Here is a 21927-nt window from a genome sequence, read left to right as displayed (position 1 = left end):
TATCCGGTTCCTGGCCAATCCCCAGCGTGGGTGTGTGCCAGAGTTTCTAAAATCTACTCTACTCTACTCTACCAGGGTTGATTATGAGCTTGTTGATGTCATCTTTACGCGCGTATGACAATTCGCTGTGCCCAAATATATGTTCACAGCTTCAGCTACCACAATGGTTTAATCACGATCATGAGCGCTGGTCGTCGTGATGGACACATCCCACTAAACGCCAACATGGATGCATCCACGACAAACGGTGCTCTTGCAGCCAAACACGAATAGACATTGTAGAAGCTCTCATATATCACTACACAATAAGCACTACTTCTGTGGAGACACGTTCCACTTTCGTGTTGTACCAATTCTTATGACGGAGGGATCAGCCATTTTTTACAGCGAAAGCGGTTATGAGATCACAACAAGGGCCGTTTTTGGCGCCGTAGTTGTCCGCCGCCGCCGCCGGTGAACCTAACCACCACCGCGCAAAATAAGAAAAATAACGAAATAAGAAAAAAATTCCAGGATGGAGCGAGGTTTCGAACCTGGGCACTCTGCGTGTGAGCCCAATATTCAACCTCAGATTCATACCCGTGCTTGAAACTCCTTTGCAAAATGACCCTATACAGGCTTCATGTCGGGAAGGAACCACATTAACATATGTAATGTAGCGTGGTGGAAGAGTAAAATGACAAGCAAGTGTCGCACAACGCGAATTCTGTAAGCAGGCGTCACACAATGCGAATTGCGCAACGAGTGGGTTGTTGAATGCTTCCAACCCATTACAAAGGGCTCTGCCATAATTATTCATCGTCATCAGCCACAGCATCAACAAAGCGGACATAATGCCTTACAGGTGTTTAGCAGGTACCACGGTTCTGCGTAGAATGAAGAAAAATTGCTTAGTGGCCGCTTCCGTACTTCACAAAAATTATGATGATTTATAGCGTAGTGGGTTCTTCGCAAGTGTACTTCTATATATTGGTTGCGAAGGAAACCCATAACGCTCCCGTGATCCATTTGCTCAGGGTGTCAATAAGGTTAATTCCGTCTCTCTATCTCTTTCTCACGTTAGCGTATGTTATAAAGCGTGGTGGGAGAGTGAAATAACAACCGGTTATCACACAATGCGAATTACGTAGCTAGTGTGTCCTTCAAAGCTTCCAACCCATTACAAAGAGAACAGCCATAATTCTTCGTCGTCATCAACGGTCGCATCAAGAAACTGCACACAATGCCTTACAGATGGTACCTCGCTTCTCCGCAGAATGACGAGTAATGTCGTGGTGGGTGCTTCCCAACTTCACAAAAATAATGATTTGTGGCGTAGTGGGTAGCTTCCTAGCGTAATTGTATCAGTAGCCGCACGAGAGTTTATAACGGGCTCTAGAAATGCCGCTCTTCGAGCTTTCGCTGTGACTGTGCTGCGCTTTCCGCGCAGGCCTTGCCATTTTTTCTCTTTCTTTCTATCTATCCCTAACTCTTTCTCTCTCTCTCTCTCTGTACTCGTTCTCTTGCCCATGAGAGTTGTCGCATGCCACTACGGACAAATTGGCGCACAAGTTCTGAGAGCAAAGAAGTTGAAGAAGACGAAGCGGAAGAGAGCGCGTGCTGGTTCATGATGATGATATTTTTTGTCTCCAGTTAACGGCTGAACGCCAAGCTTAGCAGCTCCACTGCAAAAGACAGCAAGCGTGCAATGTATAGTATAGTATAGCAGTTCCTCATCCCTCAAGCAGTTCAAGGGAAACCCGTTTTTTTTCCAATGGCTCTTAGTGGGCATGTGCCACTTTCTTTCTAGTCATCATCATCAAGAATAAAGCTGGAGAATGCAATGCGTTGCCGTCGTGAGCCATCTAGTCGAGGCCATTCAACTCGAGGCATCTACTCGACGCTCTTCTTTCTGCTGTTTCCGTGCCTCCTGTACTGTAATTACAAAGCCATGTTCTCCAGGCACCACGCTACCTTGGTGTCGCCCATCGGAAGCATCTTCGACACACCCGGCTGCGCGTTGCCTCTCTACCCATCGTTCCATCGAACTATTCGGCATGCCAACCAGACAGACATCAGCCTGAAGTGGCGCTGTCCAGGTCGCAGAGCCACGGTCGTCTATCGCCGTGGCCGCGCCCTCTACTTGAACGCGACCCGACTTTCGGAGTACTACGGCGCGGGCTCGGCAACACACGCGGTGTGCATGTACCGCGAAGTTCTCAGAAACGAGACATCAAGTGGGCCTCACGATACAGGCTACAAGCTGGGACCTAGTCGAACCATTGTCTTCGGAAAAGAATTGACCGAAGAGTTTGTGACTGTCAGCTGCGTGGCGGGCATAGAGACGCTTTTCACAGATTACTTCCTCATTCCACAATTGAAAAACATTAGTGATGGACTGCTCGCAAGGCGCAGAGAGGGCCTGATGAATGTACTCGTCCTGGGCATAGACTCGACGTCACGAATGAACTTCAATCGCCACATGAAGCGGACGCGGCGGCTACTATTAGGAGAGCTGAATGCATTCGAGCTTCTTGGCTACAACAAGGTAAGAAAAAATCCGGCAGATCCCACGTACCGTGGGAGTCGATGTTTGCGAAGCATGCGGCGGGTAGGTGACTGGGAACTTTCTTTTTACTGAGCGACACGTTACAAAATGGCGCTAAAATTTGTACAAATTTTAAACGCACACATATATTTGTTGAAGAGCCGCATATGTATTATATAACCAGTTGTTTACGGTTGGGTAACGCTGCCAATGGCAACGTGGGTATTGCCAACACCAGAAGCGGTAAGCTGATATGTAGTGCTTATACGTGTCCCGAGAACGCACGCACGTTTCACGAACCCGTGTGCATGTGTGCAAGAAGTTCTTCACAGTTCTTGAACAAGGGTATCATAACCGTGATAAGTGAGCACCAGCAGCTGGCCATGACTTGTTATAGGATCCGGTCGTGATCGTGGTGACGAGGGGTCCATGTGTAGCGAAGTATGTGGTATAGTAGAGCTGTTTGAATTCGTGGATGCCTCGGTCATTTCGTCGAGAAATTGTCTGTCGACCGAGCCGGCGACATGTCGGAACCTGAAGCCACCCTTCACGTTGGTGAGGTATAGGCCGTCGAGGCTGGCAGGCCAGGATAGTGCTACGTAGACCAACATCAGTGGACGGTGTTAGTCGTATTCGTAGACTACCTGGGCGTATGTGGCCTACGTAGCCTAGTCTACAAAGCGGCTGTCAATCAATCTAGCATCATCCTCGGTCAGCATGAGGCCATCGCCCAGCCTCGTAAGAAATGAAGAGGTCACTGCGTCGTTCTGGTGGACGAAGTGCACTTTACGTTGCGGTGATGTCGATATCATATGTAACTTTCGTTAATGTATTCCTTCAGGGTCCAGCAATGCTTGAATATAGCTTGCTGAATCATAGGAATACTAACGTAATGTTTATTAGACTGCTATAAAAGCGGAGCCAACACTGGAACTACAGTCCTTAATCTGATATGACGCCTGTATCGTAGGAGTACACATCGTAGGAGCACACATCGTAGGAGCATCATGTAGTGTATATTGCTTTCTTGTAAAATTAGATAGCCAGCACCACAATCACAATTGACGTTGCACCGGTATTACGACTGCGTAGGCTGTTTTTCCAAACCAGTTTATAGACATGGCGTGGCTCAGTGGTAGAATACCTGATTGCCACGCAGAATGCTTGGGTTCGATTCCTGCTGGGATCCTAATTTTCATTCTCTCCATTCGGCAAGTCAACGCTGCCGATGTTGGTTTTTCTTAATGCTCTCGCATTTAAGTTACCAATGGCTGTTCTCGCCGTTCCTGGGTAGATATAAACTGTCAATCACCTGTGGCGCATACCCGTACACCGCGGCCCGTGGTAAACGGGTATGTGCCACAGGTGTCTAGTGGAAAGGGTTTGACGACGTACGCGACAGGATTTTAACGTTGTTCATGTCATGACCAGGCAATCATATTCGTCAAATCCTCTTACCCTCCCATGCAAATTTTGGTCTACACCAAGTTAAGGAGGCGATCATGAGAGCACCCAGACGTAGGCGGCTAGATAGATAGATAGATAGATAGAGAGACACGTAGATAGAAACGCTCAAAGTGCCAGAGGTTCGCTAAGAAATGCTTCGCATTTAATAGACGGCTGGTCTACGCTGCTGATACTTAAAGATAAATATAACAGACCCTGTCTGCACGAAAGCTTGTTTTGCGTTAACCGCTTGTCAGCGTGAAGCAGTGTATCGCAAGCATTAGGACCTAGTGGGACTTATTTTGTTAGTGGTGTATGTAACACGAACGTGTGACCTCAACACCAAATTCGTGTCCTCGCGCGCGTTTCAAGCCGTCCAACCACTGAAGGTACTCACAAGTGAGTCCGGGGCTACAGGCATATTTGGTATAGTGGGTTTCGAGTTCGTAATCGAAACCGGCTTTCTTGTACCCAGGTTGTGCATCATCTTTGTATAAAACTTATCGTATTGATAAAACGCCAGTTCCTGGCTGCTCCTACGCTTGGCACACGGCTGCGTCATTTCGTCTGTCTCTGTGCCGCCGTCCCGGCGTGCACCCGTCAATTTCTTTTTCGGCGTCAAAGTGCCAGCACACCGCGCTCACAGCGTTATAGTTAAATTTAATTTTCGTGCTAAGCGTGTATAAGTTCGCCTAATGACGCGGCGAACTGATCACAGTAGTTTAGCTAGCTCAGAAATGAGATTTTAATTTTTTTTGTGGTATTAACGTTCCCGTTCCGTATTTCAATTTTGGCAAAAAGATGCCCTTCATGGGCAATCAGAAGACATATCTTGATCAAACATCTTGTATTTGAACATAAGGCTTGTTGCCTTCCGGAAGGAAAATACCTTGCGGGTTGATATGCATTTCTGTAAATTCCCTAGAATTGCGATAGCCCAGCAATAACAACCGTAACCTGTGACTCCGCCTAGTGGTGTCCGCTGTTTTATGAAGCATTTCCATTAGGTTGTCAAATCCGGCTAGGTAGGGTATGATAGCTAACCTCCGGTAAGGCACGCTTTAAATGAAGGTGAAATGAATACTTGCAAGTGTCCTTGTGTCTAATGTCTGCGTATTAAAAATTAAAGTGCGGAAACTTCTTGTTTGTATTGTCGCTCAGAATATACCTCCATTCCACACGTTTACATGTTAACTACTGAAAGAAATATGCCCAATAAGAGGATCGTCATGTTACTATCAGCAGTGTGAAAGGCGAAGCCTGATCGCGTTCCATAAGCATGAACCCCAGCTACGAAGGAACGTGGCTGTCGCATTCCAAAAGAGACGCAGTTCACTTATGTATTCCATCCGCATATTGCGTCTACTGTTCGGGTGGCAGCATCATGTGGACGAACGGCAGGGATGCACAAGATGTCCTCACTTCTTACTGCGATTGCATTCACGTCATCACAGTAGTGCACAGCCCAATTATTTCTTATATGTAAGAGTGTTACCATAGTCAGCCGCAGATCTAATGTTTCCTATATTCCACAAATTGAAGTGGGTGAAAGTGCCAGTGTTTAAGCTAACTGTCCATGCCTTCCGACTTTATTGAGTTGTCACTGTAGAGCGGTACATTTTGGTTACCTGGCACAGGGCGGTTCCCACTTATAACGACGTGAAATGTGTTACTCTATTTCGCCTTTAAAAAGTTTGTACCTTGTCAGTTTCTTAAAAATTTACGCGATGTAGTTTGGGCAAGCCTAATATCCTACTATGTCTTCAAAAAACGACGAAGTGTCACAGTCGAAAAATGTATTTTCTCATTGTTGCTTCATAGGTGGGGGACAGTTCCTTTGGCAACCAGATACCGCTGCTGATGGGAAAGTCTGCGGACGAGGTGAAACGAATCTTTTGCAACGACAATTTAGACGACTTGTCGCTCCTGTGGAACCACTACTCGGTACGAGGGTATGCCACCCTATTCCTGGAAGAAATGCCTTGCTACAGTCTATTCACATATCCGAACTACCGGGGTTTCCGTAAGCCGCCAACCGATTATTACCCTGTGCCCGTCCTGCACGCCATGGAAGAAAACGGAGGCATCGACGTCTACTGCGCCGGCTCGCGCTTGAAGACACAGGTTAGCTTTCCTTTAAATTAAAGGGTTGTAAGCGATCCTTTGTCCAACCTTCCGGATTTCATATGTCGGAGCTGCTAGCCAACGTCTTGCGGAATAGCTCACACATACAAGGCCGCATTTATACAGCTGATCAGCTGATATGTGCCTCCCAAAATCATGACCGGATAATGAATGGCACCGTAGTGGAGGGCTCCGGAAATTTTGACCATCTGGTGAGCCTAAAGCTTAGTACAGTACGGTCCACTGTTAAAGGGAACAGTCGAATGAGCAACTTTCATTTTGTTGGCTCCCTAACGGCTAGGGATGCGGAAAGATTGTTCGTGGACGTTACTAATCTATCATAAGGGTTCGGAACTGTCAACCAACAGTAGTGTTATGAAAAGCTAAGCCATTATGGTTCTGTAGGAGAGCGAAATCCGGAGATACCCGAAAGGTTAAAGGTTCCCATTAACAGTGGCCCCGTCTGTACATAGGGCTCTGAAATTTCGCCTCCATCGAAATGCGGCAGCCGCGGCTAGGATTCGGCCCCGCGACCTTCGTGTCAGCAGTCGAGCACCATAACCACTACACCACCACGCTGGATTCCTCGCTCTTCTGCCTGTTACAGCAGAAATAGTGCCATAGCTTATACTCGTAACAATACCCGGATATTGTTAACCATCGCATCCAGTGAAAATGAGGTCGCCACTGAAGACTTCAGGAAAAGATCAAAAGATGACTCGGGGGGAACTTGTAAATGAACGTCTTTTGTTGTAGTGGGCATGGTACATACGAGAGGAATGAAGTAAACGCTGCCTGAACACTGACTAATCACGGCTTATTTTCTCTCAAGAACTGGTTATTTTGCAGTGAAGGTGACATGCTGCGTAGAAGCAGTGAAATAGTGTGAGTGAATCACTCCATCAAACGAATTGACCTTTTTTTCTGTGCAAAGCCACATGTGGTCTGGCTAACGCGCGTGGCCTCGAACATACGGTTGTAAAATTCAATTATGTTTTTAGACAACAGGTTCGTTCGCTGAACCAGGCCTGTACGTTGGCAGCGGTCACTATGTCGAGACAGACTTAAGCCAGATTGCAAGCATCATGTACTTCAGTAGCGTTACTGCTATTTTGTTTGATCTGTCGAAAACATAGTCAATATCAATAGCACGTTTTAAAGGACCCCATCCGTGGCATTATTACACTTTCTGGTTAATTACTTCAAGTCATAAGGCGTTTCCTTGCAGCGGTTTCAGAAAAGAAATATTCTCAGATAGGTTCATTATTGCAGGAGATAGACGAAACTCGGCAGTTCCTTTACCATGCCGCTGGGAGGCGAAAGTCGTTGTAAGAAAGGACAATGTGCTTTGAATGCCTGCTTTTTTTTTCAATGTACTGGAGTCAAATAATATCCCTAGGCTCTCGCCATGTGGGAGCAGCCGGATAGCGCGGGGCAACCTCCGCGTCTGCACTGGACACTATTAAAGGTGTACTCTCTCTATCACACAGGGTGAAACAGATATCTGTTATCTCGATTGTCTCGTTATTTTGTTTCATGCTGTACATCACAATTCCTCTTCGAGGCATTACACGCTTCACTACGGACGGTGTAGAGAATTTATATGGGTGGTTGCTAATATTGCAAGCAGTGCACCTTGCTTAGATGCATTTCTCCCGGCGTGGCTTGAAGCGCGACTCCCTCGAAATTAGTACCTAGCTCTCAAAGCTAGCCTGAGCTGCGAACAACGTGTCTATCGGAGAGACCACTGCTAATGTTGTGAAGCCAATACGGAAACTAGCGTAAAATATCTAAGCCCTTACGATGAGGAAAAAAAAGTCACAGTTTCGCCGCAACGGCGAAGCAATGAATACGATAGCAACAAATTGGAATGTAACGCGAAGAACTGAAAGCAGCTCGAAATTGCCAGCGCGTCTCTCAAGCCCAAAGGACGCACGAAAAGAACGCCCACAGGATGAGTGCTAACTATCATGCATCACAATTAGACACTTGAAGCGCGCTGCTCAAACATAAAGCAGGACGCACGAAATGAACGAACTGGTACACACAGGACGAGCGCGAACTAACTCTCACAGTTGTTACTTATTTCTGTTTGAACAGCGCGCTCCTTTCGCAAACGCGGTAGCTGGAGCGAGAGAAGTGAACTTCGCACGCTCTGTGATATCAGCGCCGACATCGCGGGGAAAGCACAAGATATACCCCCCCCCCTCATTCCTTCAGATAATCGCGCGCAGGTGACCACGCCCTGCAGGGCGATGAGCATCGGCGTTCGCAGGACTGGGGCGACGACCTGTAAAGCGCGCCTCGCGCGCACTTTGCGCCATATGGCTGGTGACCAAGAAATCATGCTGTAGTAAATCATGTGTATAAATAGCTCGCCTTTAGCAGGCTGAAAGTCGTATTTGTCGTGGCCTAGCCACGTACCCCGCGTGGTGCGGAGCGAGAGGTCGCACGTTCGATTCCTAGCTTCGGGAAAATGTGAATTATTTTTCTTTGTGGCTTGTATATATATATATATATATATATGCCCTGACGGCGTCGACAGACGGCGACGGCGAGAACCAGCCGATAGTGTCCATATAATTGCTATCGCAATAAAACACACTTTCTCATATAAACTTACGGCGCATGCCATTCAGGAACATCACTGGATAGCCGTCCAGTGAAGCTCTAGTGCTGAATACACAGAGACCAAGGAAGCGGACAGGACGTGTGCTTTCCGGCGTCTTCCTTGGTCCATGTGTTTTCACCGCTATGGCTTCGTTGAATCTACGAAAACAACTAGCCCAAATGTCTGTTTTTTGGGGGTTTCACTCATGCGAAGGAGTTCAAGATGTTCATACTTCAAATATCAGCGCACCAACAAAACGAGCACACTAAAGCGGAGGAAACGACACACATTTTACTCCAGTTCAAGATGTATTTTCAGCGTTGCGTTCAGCTTCCTACGTTACGCCCTGCAGCGGTTGTGAAGTATTCTAGAACCTAAATGTGTTCTGTATTCTGGCTAGATCAAGCCGCACTGGCGTGTGCTGCAATCCGAACCGAGTGGACCTTGTACTTGACCTCATAATGTGCACATAATTGCTTTTAAGACGCGAGAGACCACAGTCGGAAAGGGAACGGGACAGAGCGAAGAGCACGGGACAGAGCGTGATTTTGTTCTCCCGCACCTTAAAAGCAATTAGGAACGTTCACCAACTCGCCCAACAAAAACTTCACTTAGTACTGGGCAATTCATCAATGTTGGTGACGCTTTCAATTTTGAGTTAGTTGTTGCTTGCAGGTATTCTTAGAGTACCTAAAAGACGTGATGGAGTTGAACGCTGATCACGGCATCCCGATGTTCTCGTATGTCTGGCTGTCGGACGTTCCGCATAGCAATGACCACGCTCTGTTGGTGCTGGACGATCCAGTACACCAGCTACTGCGAGACATGCAAAACCGACGTGCCTTCGAAGACACTGCAGTCGTTCTGCTGAGTGACCACGGCGCGAGGTTTGGCAGCAACCGTGCCACGGTCATCGGCAGGCACGAGGACAAGACACCGTTCGGATACCTCGTGCTGCCGCGCAGATTTCTACGCCGCCACCCTAAAGCCGCTGTTAATTTAGAGGTGCGTATACGCAATTTAATATCGTTATACAATGACACACCTTAAAAGGAATCTAAATAATGTGGCGCATAAATCAATAATTAATTTGTGTTGCCTTTTGACTACTGGCTTGTAGATATACCTATTGCTACTGTGGTACATTACTTTTGTACGCACACAAACAGGATGGTCGTAAAATAAAAGGAAGATTAGATTTGTATGAGCTAACGCTACTACAAAAGCTTTGCCGTGAGTAATCGTGAATATCGGCTTTGTATGTGTTGATTATATACAATGTCTTACGGCGCGAACACGGAATTTAGCCGGAAATTCGACGAATTGTTACTATTCGGCCTGGTACGAGATTTCAATATGACACCATTGCGTTTCCGGAGTGGTCGCTTTACCGCCGGGGCCAAACAGGAAGCTAGCAGGTAACAAAAACTCCTCCACATTGTGGGCTTCGCGAAATTGATCAGGCACCTTCTATGCCAAGATTCAAGTTCTCGGTTAATTTACCCTCGAGATGCAACCTGTTAGCTTCCTTGTCAGCATAGGCGGTCGAGGGTCTGTGCTTGAAGGGTGTTCCTCTCGACTTACAATAACGATCAAGGATTAATTTGTCGTCAGCTTCCAAGGTTTACTTTTGAGAAATGTGTATGAGTCTCCTCGTAGTTTCATGCTAGAAAAAAGCTACATGACGTTTTTTTTAGATGCGAAGCAGCTTTTGCGCTGGGCTGTGTCCGTAGTTCCATTGCCAACCGTCCCACATAGCATAGCAATCTGAGCGCGCGCTCGCGCCAAGGAGAAGACTTCTTCCTCTTGTTCTTCGACCGCCTTGATGATGACACGCGCAGAGCACTTTCGGGGCCCGGGCTGCCGTATGCTGTCCTAGCTTGGTGTAACGCAGACAAAACCATGTGTGCTGGTAAGCGCTAGCACACATGCTAGCGCGAGCTAGTGCGTTCGGGCCTGTGTAAGGGGCTGGGTAAGACGCTGTGGCCCCTCCCCCTTACACTATCTCAGCAGTCGCGTGATGGCGCCGGGGAACGAGATTCTGCAGACGCGCGATGAACCAACGTGTTGTATCCTAGTCAGAACGCGCTGGCACGCGCTAGCGCGTTCAGGCCTGTGTAAGGGGCTGGGTAAGACGCTGGGCCTCTCCCACTTACACTTTCTCAGCAATCGCGTGATGGCGTCGGGGAACGAGACTGCAGAGGCGCGATAAACCCGCGTGGCGTGCTCCAACAAGAGTTCGGTACGAGTAACAGCAACAGCAACTACAGTGAATTCATGGTGTGCTCCACTTGCAAGGACGCGTTAACATCGGGCAAGGTGCCCGTGATGAACGGAACTTTAAGTCCACCTAACCGCTGCTTCTCATCACCACATGGTTCCCTTTAGTGGGAGATGGTGTAATTCTTTTCTTTCATAAGCCATAAACTGTTATCTAAATTTAAGGGAAGTCAAAGTCTTACTTCCTGCGTGCAGGTAAATCAGCGGCGTTTGGTTACAGCGTACGATCTTCACGTCACCCTCTTGCACCTCTTGCGCTACGCGCACACTGCTGCTTCCAGTGCTTCCCTACGCACAGAGAGGGGTCTTAGCCTTCTGGGTTATGTGCCTCCAGAGAGAAACTGCAGCGACGCCTTTGTACCTGTAGAATTCTGCGAGTGCGTCGCAGCTGGCGTAGACTTGGACCTGGAGTCAAGCCTGGTGCAGTCATTCGCGACGTTTGTGGTGGAATACCTCAACAGTCTCAACGAGGCCAACTTTCCCGCTATGTGCGTCAGGTAAGCTTTAAAAAGAACGTTCTGTTCCTTTGGTAATGTATGTAATTCGTTACCAAGATTCAACCTACACCCCCTATTGTTTTGTAATGTTAATTTCGTTTGATATCACTTGTGCGAAAAAGGCATAGCACCATGGCGGTCCAAATACGTACCCACTGAAAGAGTGAGAACCTTCAATCAGTTTCAATAAGAATTGCCTTTTATCGAAGGGCTGCGTTCTACTGTACACGTGGAACTAAATCTTTACAACTTAGCTAATGCTGTGGCTGGTGGATAAATCTCGTGTTAATGAGGGCAACAAAAGTTAAGTACAATAAACGTCAGTGCCTTAGCTGCTAGTTTATTATACAGGGTAACAGCGCAAGACAGACAACCAGAAGAGTCGTACACAACGAAGCAGCGGGCTCCTTCACGTACTTGAGCTGTTTCCAAGGTGAAGCTGGAACAACGCTTCTAGGTATCTGTTCTTTTAAACTGTGGTAAAGAAGCTGCGTGTCAGTTACTGCTCCAGCGGCTACATAATCTTCCACATGTGTAGCAGCACGTAAGCCCGAGAAACCGAATCTTAATAGAAGATGTGGCCTTGACCCATTATTGTTTTCTGCGCACAAAAGCGTTTGTCAACTGAAAGTTGCTATGTGAACTAGATGGCAATCCACTGCGGAGGTGCGTTGGCTATGATTGCAATTTAAGAAACATACAGGTAGTTAAACTTAATGCTAATAGTAAATGTGTATCCCTAACTCGCCCCTGACATTTCATATTATCAATTTTATATTTCCCCCTCTATAAAGCGTTAGGAAATTGTCCTAGATGCACAGTACAATTATCAGCTTGCGATTGCTAACTTCCCGGTTTTCTGTACCGGTAGTATTTCCAGCTATGTCTTGTCGCATTTTTCAAATCCATGTTCCGGCTGCAGGTGGCAGCTGGCGAGCGTGACGGACGCATACGCGCTCGGTGGTCTGAAGAGTGCCATGGTAACCATGCGGGTGGTTGTCGTCACTCTGCCAGAAGCCCAGCTTTGAGGCGTACGGCGAGGTGCGCGACAGCCAGGAGCGGCGCATGTTGTTTGTGCAGAGGCTGGACTGGTACGCCAACCAGACCGGATGCCTTCCGCCGAGCCTCTGGCAGAAGCTGTGCTACTGCGCCTCCACGTAGAGCCGCCGCCATTGCGCCCAGCTAACCGGCACGAAGCCGCACGTGTTTAGTGCATACGCAAACGCGGAAGAATTGCAGCAGTTAGTGCATCTTCGCACGTGGCTTCAGAGTGAGCTGAGAATGAGCTCAAAAGTTTTGATGGAATGTTTCCCAGGCCAGTTTAATTATCCTTTTTTTTCAATAAAGACGAATAGCGCTATTTTCATGCATAATATCCCACAAATCATCGAATGCGGTGAACCGTTCTAATGCTCAGGGCTCTAAGTATTCCTAGGGAAGGGATAGAAAGGCTTAAAACATCAGTATGAATACAGACGCTGCGGAATAGTCACATACCAGGTAATCGCACATCATTTTGCCTTCGTTCTGTGACAACTTCAAATCATTGCCTGCACGACAGAGTAAAAATTTGCTGCTTCGGTGATATATACCAGATACGACTTCTTTACAAAATTTCCCAATATCAGAAACGGAGTTCCCTATCAGTTCCCTTGTGCATTTGAGAAAAGGGAACTGCTAATCAAAATAGGTATACTCACGTTAAAAAACGATGAAAAATACATATATAAACGGACCCATAGTGAGAAAGGGAAATGCGCCCGAACCTCCTGCAGAATCTCGTGCCGGATTCTGCAATCCGCGCTTCAAGCTTTACTTGATATAGCGCTAATTTAACATGGTCGAGCCTTTCATGTCCGGAATCCGTGGTAACGCTTCTGGGCGTTATAAACGGGTATGCGCCACAAACGTCGGGTAAATCCCACTACTCACCACTGGTCCGCTAAAAATGAAGGCAACAGTTAGCCCAGCAAACGGGTATGTGCCACAGAAGTCTGTGCGACCTATCGGAAAACTATAGTTATCATACTCGCGTATGTGCCACAGATGTAGGGTAAATCCCACAACACACAAATGCCACTGAAAAGGAGGAAGGCAACAGTTAGCCCAACAAATGGCGTGCCTGTTACCAAAGTCACACCACTGTCACGGGATACTTTCTGGTTATAAAAGCTGGTGGCTATACTACCGCCTCAAACTTAACAAAGAGTGTTTAATAAAGAGCAGTGATGCAACATGTTGGGGCACCTTAAGCAAAGGCTTCTTTGTAAACTTGTGCACAAGAATGGTGTCGTCAAGATGCAATAATACTATACTACTACCTGAATGCATACTAAAGAGTGTTTAATAAAGAGCAACGATGCAAGGTATCTGAAAGACTTGCAAAATATAGAAATCTGTTAGCCTCACGTACGGAACGCCACAGGCTTCGCTGTTTCATCGGTGTCCGCGATGCGGAGCTGGTTGATTTTTTTTATCCCAATTGTATATGCGATGCGGAACCTGATCATCATTGGTGAAGTTGCGACAGTGAAAAGTTAATGATAAAACATTGCAAAGTTTTTTAATGCGTCCATTCTTGTGAGAATAAAAAATCATGCCTCCTAATTGTGGCATAGCGTTTTCGCGAATCTATAGACGCGAACTGAAGATCCACCGAGCGTTTTCGTTTTCCACTTTTTCCCTAAGTGGTAACGATGAAGACTCTGATACCTTCGCAGAAAAATAAAATTTTCGTGTTTGGTGCCCGTTATTGCCTATTAGAAGTTTCTTTGTGGCTGCTACCACGTGAACAAAGAACTATTTTGTGGCTTCCCAGACACACGTCCCTGCAGTGAGGGTCCCAAAAGACATTTTTCGTGAAATTGGCCGCGTGATCGCTGGTGCCTCACTACGAATTATACCTATTTTGGAATTTTACTCCGATTATCATTGAATGTACATCTTACGTAACTAAATGACCAAGCTAGTACGGCGTACGGCAGTGGAACGACAGGTATAAATGTACTTGTCTGTATTATCACGTCGTTGTGACGGTGAGGAAGGCTGCAGCAAGACTGGGAAACACGGAACTCTTTATTTGGCAGAACTTGTACCTGGAAGATGACAACTCAAAATACAAGCGATACAAGCTGTGCACTCATAGCGGGGAGTACAGCCGTCGGCCGTCGAGTAATCTGATCTGTGGTAAGGCGCGTCGGCATTTACACTTGCAGCATCGAACATCCGAGCCCCATCACTGGTGGCTGCGTTAGTTCCGGAATAAACTCAACTGCTCGCGTTTGCGCGCTCAATCATATCAGAAGATAAACAAATAATCTCGTTTCCAGACGTTTGGACACGGTTAGTGCAAGGCAGTGGTTATACGTGTAACGGACCAATAACATAAAAATAGCAAAAGCGCTCATGACAATACATTGGGGATGCGCATATCCATAAACCTTTAAAAGTTAGAAACGTCAGGGACGAGCTATCGCTACCTTCTAAACTTCGCGTAGACCAGCGCACACGGCCGCAATGGGCACAGTTTCTAAGCAGAGCCAAGGCACAAAAAAAAAATACCCATGGGCATCGCCCGCTTCTTCTGTCGAGTTTTTTTGCGACAGTTGTTCTTACACGAATTTTCATTAAAGCGACGCAAGCCGACACCACATTGGTTTCTAAGCAGAATGTTTAAACAGCGCAGCTTTTAAGGTCGAGGTTAATCTCTGATGCGCGTAACGCAGCTCCTAGAAGATATGCCAGGGAAATTGGGGATGTGCAACTACTCACCTCCGGTCGAATAAAAAATTCGGCAGATCCCATGCGTTGTGGGAATCGGTTTCATGCGAAGCAGTCAGCGACTACTTCTATGCTGTATTTTATGGCTTCGAGCCGAGCGTTAAGAGGTGGATCGACGTGGTTTTGTAAGTGTGGTAGCTGTGTTCACATCGTGGGCTTATCAGGCACGTTGCCAACAGTGGCGTTTAAAGGGTAACTTATGGTGCGACGTAATGTCAGCCCTCACGTTAGAGTACATACGTCAGTATTATCAAAACTAAGTGCCTTTTATGATGATAGCACGTAAATATCACACGTAACTTTTGTTATTCTATTCCTCCGGGGTCGAGCGATGCTTCAACATAGCTTGCTGAATCATAGGAACACAAATGCTATGTTTATTAAACTGCTATAAAAGCGGAGCCAACACTGGAACCATACATGTTAATTTAATATGACGCCTGTATCGCAGGAGTACATATGTAGTGTTTATTGCTTTCTTGTAAAATTAGACAGACAGCGCCACAACCACAATTGACGTTGCACCGACATTACACCTGCGCAGGCTGTTTTTCCAAACCAGTTTATAGACCTGGCGTGGCTCTGTGGTAGAATACCTGTATGCCACGCAGGATACCTCGGTTCGATTCCTGCTGGGATCCTAATTTTTATTCTTTCGATTCGTCGGGTCCATGCTGCCGATGTCAGTTTCTCTTAACGCTCTCGCATTTATACTACCAGTGTCCGCTCTCGCTGTTCCTGGGTAGACATAAACTGTCAATCACCTGTGGCGCATACCCATTCACCGCGGCCCGTGGTAAACGGGTATATGCCACACGTGTCTGGAGGAAAGTGTTTGATGACGCACGCGACAGGATTTTCACGTTATTCATGTCAAGACCAGACAGTCATATTCGTCAAACCCTCTTACCCTCCCACGCCAAGTTTGGTCTACACCAAGTTAGGGAGGTGATCACGAGAGCACCCAGACGTAGGCGGCTAGCTAGCTAGCTAGCTAGATAGATAGATAGATAGATAGATAGATAGATAGATAGATAGATAGGTAGATAGATAGAAAGGCTCAAAGTGCCAAAGGTTCGCTAAGAAATGCTTCGCATTTAAAATGAAGAAGCTCTATAGAACTATAGAGCCGGTGTGCGCCACGAAAATTGGGCGAGCCCTACCACTGACCAACTAAAAACTCAAAGGATCCCTTATAGATTCACCTAAGCCGACTAGAAGGCGAAAGCCATCATCTCTTGATTCTTAGTCGATGTATTGACGCTACCCCACCATCCTTCAAAAAGCTTTCTGCAATTAACGTGATTTTGCACTGCCTCGAAGATCGGAGGCACTTCAACTGGTTTTTTATTGCCCCTGTGATCGGACCACCTTTCACCAAGGTACGATGTCAAGCGATGACGTCATCATGATGACGTCATAACTTCTAGTGGTCTATGAGGTCGTCATGACGTAACATGGTGACATCATCGCTTGATGACTTTTTGCATTTTTAAATGCGAAGCATTTCTTAGCGAACTTCTGCGACTTTGAGCGTATCTATCTATCTATCTATCTATCTATCTATCTATCTATCTATCTATCTATCTATCTATCTATCTATCTATCTATCTATCTATCTATCTAGCCGCCTACGACTTTGTGCTCTCCTGGTCGCTTGGGTCATCGAATGTGCACCAAAATTGGTATGGCGTAACATGACTGTATGACGAACATAAATGACAAGTCATAACATGAAAATCATGACACGCATGTCATGTACAGCATGATTTACATGCTACGCTCATGGTGCGCTGGCGGCCGTTTCGCTAGTTTGATATACACCAAAATTCGTATCTTGCGACGTGACTGTGTGACGAACATAAATAACACGAGTTAACATGAAAATCATGACACGCATGTCATGCACAGCATGATTTACGTGCCACGCTCATGGTGCGCTGGCGGCCGTTTCGCTAGCTTTATATACACCAAAATTGGTATCTTGCGACGGGACCGTGTAACGAACATAAATAACACGAGATAACATGAAAATCATGACACGCATGTCATGTACAGCATGACTTACGTGGCACGCTCATGGGGCGCTGGCGGCAGTTTCGCTAGCTTGATCTACCCCGAAATTGGTATTGCGCGACGTGACTGTATGACGAACATAAAAATTCGAGTTAACATGAAAATCATGACACGCATGTCATGTACAGCATGACTTACGTGCCACGTTCATGGAGCGCTGGCGGCGGTTTCGCTAGCTTGATATACACCAAAATTGGTATCTTGTGACGTGACTGTGTAATGAACATAAATAACACGAGTTAACATGAAAATCATGACACGCATGTCATGTACAGCATAACTTACGTGCCACGCTCATGGGGCGCTGGCGGCGGTTTCGCTAGATTTATATACACCAAAATTGGTATCTTGAGACGTGACTGTGTGACGAACATAAAAACACGAGTTAACATGACAATGATGACTCGCATGTCATGCACAGCATGACTTACGTGCCACGCTCATGGGGCGCTGGCGGCGGCTTCGCTAGCATGATCTACCCCGAAATTGGTATTGCGCGACGTGACTGTGTAGCGAACATAAATAACACGAGTTAACATGAAAATCATGACACGCATGTCATGTACAGCATGACTTACGCGCCACGCTCATGGGGCGCTGGCAGCGCTTTCGCTAGATTTATATACACCAAAATTGGTATCTTGTGACGTGACTGTGTAACGAACATAAATAACACGAGTTAACATGAAAATCGTGACACGCATGTCATGTACAGCATGACTTACGTGCCACGCTCACGGAGCGCTGGCGGCCATTTCGCTAGCTTGCTGTACCCCGAAATTGGTATTGCGCGACGTGACTGTGTGGCGAACATAAAAACACGAGTTAACATGAAAATCATGACACGCATGTCACGTACAGCGTGACTTACGTGCCACGCTCATGGGGCGCTGGCGGCCGTTTCGCTAGCTTGATCTACCCCGAAATTGGTATTGCGCGACGTGACTACGTGACGAACATAATAACACGAGTTAACATGAAAATAATGACACGCATGTCATGTACAGCATGACCATAGTCCCTCAATACTATATGGCATGACTTACGTGCCACGATCATGGCGCGCTGGCGGCCGTTTCGCTAGTTTGATCTACCCGGGAATTGGTTTTGCGCGACGTGACTGTGTGACGAACATAAAAACACGAGTTAACATGAAAATCATGACACGCATGTCATGTACAGCATGACTTACGTGCCACGCTCATGGGGTGCTGGCGGCCGTTTCGCTAGCTTGATATACACCAAAATTGGTATCTTGCGACGTGACCTTGTGAGGAACATAAATAACACGAGTTAACATGAAAGTCACGACACGTATATCATGTACAGCATGACTTGCGTGCCACGCTCATGGGGCGCTGGCGGCCGTTTCTCTAGCTTGATCGACCCCGAAGTTGGTATTGCGCGACGTTACTGTGTGACGAACATAAATAATAGGAGTTAACATGAAAACCATGACACGCATTTTCCTGAATGACATACAAGACGATGTATGCAGCTCTTTGCTGGCTGCTTCGCATTACATCGATTCCCACAATGCGTGGGATCTGCCGGCTTTTTTGCATCACTCGTCTCCGACGCCGCGAGACGCCGACGGTCAAATTTCGCATTTGATGAAGCATTTAAGGCTTTCGCCTTAAAATGAAGAAGCAGTTTCTCACCAGCTTTCCGGGTATGTGCCGCAGAAATTGGGCAAGCCCCAATAATGACGTTAGGTCCACTAAAGATGAAGCTGTCTATAACAAGCCAAGTAGGTAAGTGCCAAGCAGGTTCTAGCGGGTATGTGCCGCGGAAATTGGGCAAGCTCCACCACTCAGCTCCGGTCAGTTAAAGGTTAAGAATAAATTAGAGCAATGGAATGGCAATGGCAATATTAGGCCACCAGCTGCGCTGTTTAACCAATCTTCGCGAAGTTTATGAAGCTGCTTCAAAATTTTGCGTAATAGCGAATAGGCATAAAGCACCCTTGTTTGGGCGAAAAACGGGAAAACGCAGAACAATATCTTGAACATTGAGCAACATATAAGGTACCATAATTTATTTCATGCTTAGCATTGGGTATCTGCGGCATAACGTTCGGACACAAAATGGAAATGAGGGCTTCAGGTGGGCTTTACGAAGAGTGGCGATAACGGTTCCCCGAGGTGGTGATAGCGATGATCATGGCAGTGATTTACGCTTTTAAAAAATACGCTTCTTGGCCACCATACATGCCTCTCTATCAGCAACACCGAAACAACGTTACCTTCACGCTAGCAAATGGTAATTAATCACGGTTAATACTTAATATAAGAAGGCGTAACATAAATTAGCAATGACTGACATAAAGTACAAAAGCAAACGTTCTAGCAGCTCAGTATTTTTACTTCGCTTTGTCAACGTAGCCCCAACGATGAGAGAAAGAACCTAGCTTGTGTTTCATAGGCCAGTAATGTGAACTACGAATTATCTTGAAGAATGATGGCCGCTGCTTTGTCGGCAATCATCATGGTAGGCGCGTTGAGATTTCCAGTTACAATGGTTGGCATGACAGATGCGTCCACGACGCGCAGGTTCTTCAAACTCCGCACCCTGAAAACAAATGAAGTATTTTAATGGGAAGACAATACAACGAGAAGTCGTATTGAGCTTAAGTAGATGAGTCTTATGTGTATAGCAAAAAGACTTACGTAGTTATCTTGAGCCGTTCGAAAGTTATGACCATTTATCAACGCCACTTAGGCGCATTCGAAACCGAAACTGAAGGTATCTGATACGGCAACACCTGCCATGTCGTCATAAATGTTTTTCCATATACATATTACGTAATGCTAAGTTGTCTAAGTGCATTGTAAAGCTTGTGGGGCATGATGATTAGGATTTATTTTAAAATTTCCACTACACGGCTTCGGCACTCTGTTGTTTAAGTTGCGCGTGTTTTCGCTCGGCTGTCAGTGCTTTTTCGTACACCACTTCGAGCTCTTGGACGTAGTTCTGGCCTTTCATGGAGAAAGTTATAGTACTCCATGAAAAATGGCAGAGTATAGGACGAAAAAGTTACGCAAGTTATGGAATCAATATACCAACGCAAGTTATGGAATCAATATACCAAGCGTGGAGCTACTGTGGCGCACGTAGATGAAAGTCAGCTGGAGACTCAAAACGAGCTAGAAAATATATATATGTGCTTCAGCTCGCTCAAAAGGAGACCGCGCCATTTCAGAAGATGTCTGCAGCTATGAGCCTAGAGAATTTCAGACATATTGAATGTTTCTTTATTATATGAATATTCAATTCAAATCTTTGAAGCCATTTTTCTTAAAACATCATTTTTTGCAACCTACACTTATGCAAACAGTGATAACTTTCCTTCTGATAAACATTTGCACATACAATTTTGCGTACTAATTTTTTGCAGGTTAAGCTGTGCATTCAAGCACAATGATTGAAAACGGGCGGTAAGGTTTTGTACGATGGCCACTTTTGTGCAGAACAAAGCTGTCAAATAAACGTTTTCAATCTTTTTCAGATAAAGCTCCTTAGCTTACAGGTGGGTTGATCGTAGATGTTATATGCACAGGACAGTGTTCTCACTACGTACCTGCGCAGTTGCGTTTCAATCGCACCAACCATTTTGTAGTTATGACTGTTGGCGCAACATGCGTATTTTGACACATTTTGATTTTTTTATTTTGTTTTTTACATTTTAGCAATTTCCCCATTCTAAAGCCTAAATTTACATCAGCCCTACAAGCCAAAATTATAATTATAACTTTTGGACTGAAACTAAAATTTTTTCTCGAAGGTTGTGACCTACCTTAAACTTAAAGGGACACTAAAGTGAAATAAAAGATTAGTTTAGACTGATCAATTATACCTTGAAAGCTGTAGCGTCATTAATTTCACTAGGGCGCGTTTATTCATAGATGAGAAAACTGATTTCAAAATTTTCACATTGAAGTCTTCCGCCAAAATCCCCTATGGTAGCGTCAGGGGTTTCAAAGTGTTCTTTCGTATTTTCGGCACATTCTCTCACTGAAATTTCCTAAAAGTTTGTATGTTAACACTTTGACTCCCTCAGATGACAATGTACCTAAATTTTACCGACTAGCAACTACATAGGTCATAACAGACACCGTCAAAATCTATGACTTCACGGCGACTGGAACGGCAACTTCAAGGCTGTGTCGGCCCCCGCGTTTTTATTTTCACGTTTTCTCGCTTACTAAGTGTCTTCTCGCAGCAAGAGTAGTGTTGTTGGTAATGTGAAGGAGCAATTTATTAATACGAGAGTAATAGTTTCTTCCTTGAGTGTTCGTATAGGTATGCCGTTCATAATCCTCCAAAAATGTTCTTCCTTTTAGGAATTTCGTCTGAGCGAAAAAAAAAAGAATAGTTTTCGAAGAGGCACATTGAAAGCGGCATGCACAAGTGCTCACTTCCAACGGAATCTGCAATATTCTTGGGATATATTTATATGAACAAAACCGTGCGCTTGTACCATGGTAGACAGCGGGAGGTGGTTTTTTCGTCTTTCAATCGCTTTTTTCTCCGTCTCTCCAAGCGAAACAACTATGGGCACGGATGACATCCTTTTGCTTTCTAGA

At 45.9% G+C, this 21927-nt stretch overlaps 2 protein-coding genes across 2 annotated transcripts in view; one reads left to right on the top strand and one right to left on the bottom strand.

Annotated features, from left to right (window-relative positions):
* The first annotated feature begins 1930 nt into the window (after positions 1–1930).
* On the top strand, positions 1931–12646 carry LOC119398686 (uncharacterized). Its single transcript, XM_049417392.1, has 6 exons — positions 1931–2527; positions 5795–6097; positions 9384–9713; positions 11184–11485; positions 12408–12465; positions 12500–12646. Exons 1-6 carry the CDS (start codon positions 1931–1933, stop codon positions 12644–12646), a joined length of 1737 nt encoding a protein of 578 aa, XP_049273349.1.
* Positions 12647–19686: 7040 nt separating this feature from the next.
* The window catches only part of LOC119398685 (4-pyridoxate dehydrogenase), a 51702-nt gene continuing 49461 nt past the window's right edge, over positions 19687–21927 (bottom strand). The window contains exon 11 of the mRNA XM_049417391.1: positions 19687–19912. Within this exon, the coding sequence (XP_049273348.1) occupies positions 19780–19912 (133 nt within the window). The 3' untranslated portion in view covers positions 19687–19779. The remainder of the gene's footprint in view (positions 19913–21927) is intronic.

The sequence above is a fragment of the Rhipicephalus sanguineus genome, chromosome 7 (assembly GCF_013339695.2).
Source record: "Rhipicephalus sanguineus isolate Rsan-2018 chromosome 7, BIME_Rsan_1.4, whole genome shotgun sequence".
In the NCBI taxonomy this organism is placed as follows: Eukaryota; Metazoa; Arthropoda; class Arachnida; order Ixodida; family Ixodidae; genus Rhipicephalus; species Rhipicephalus sanguineus.
This window is presented reverse-complemented; position numbering and strand designations above follow the sequence as displayed.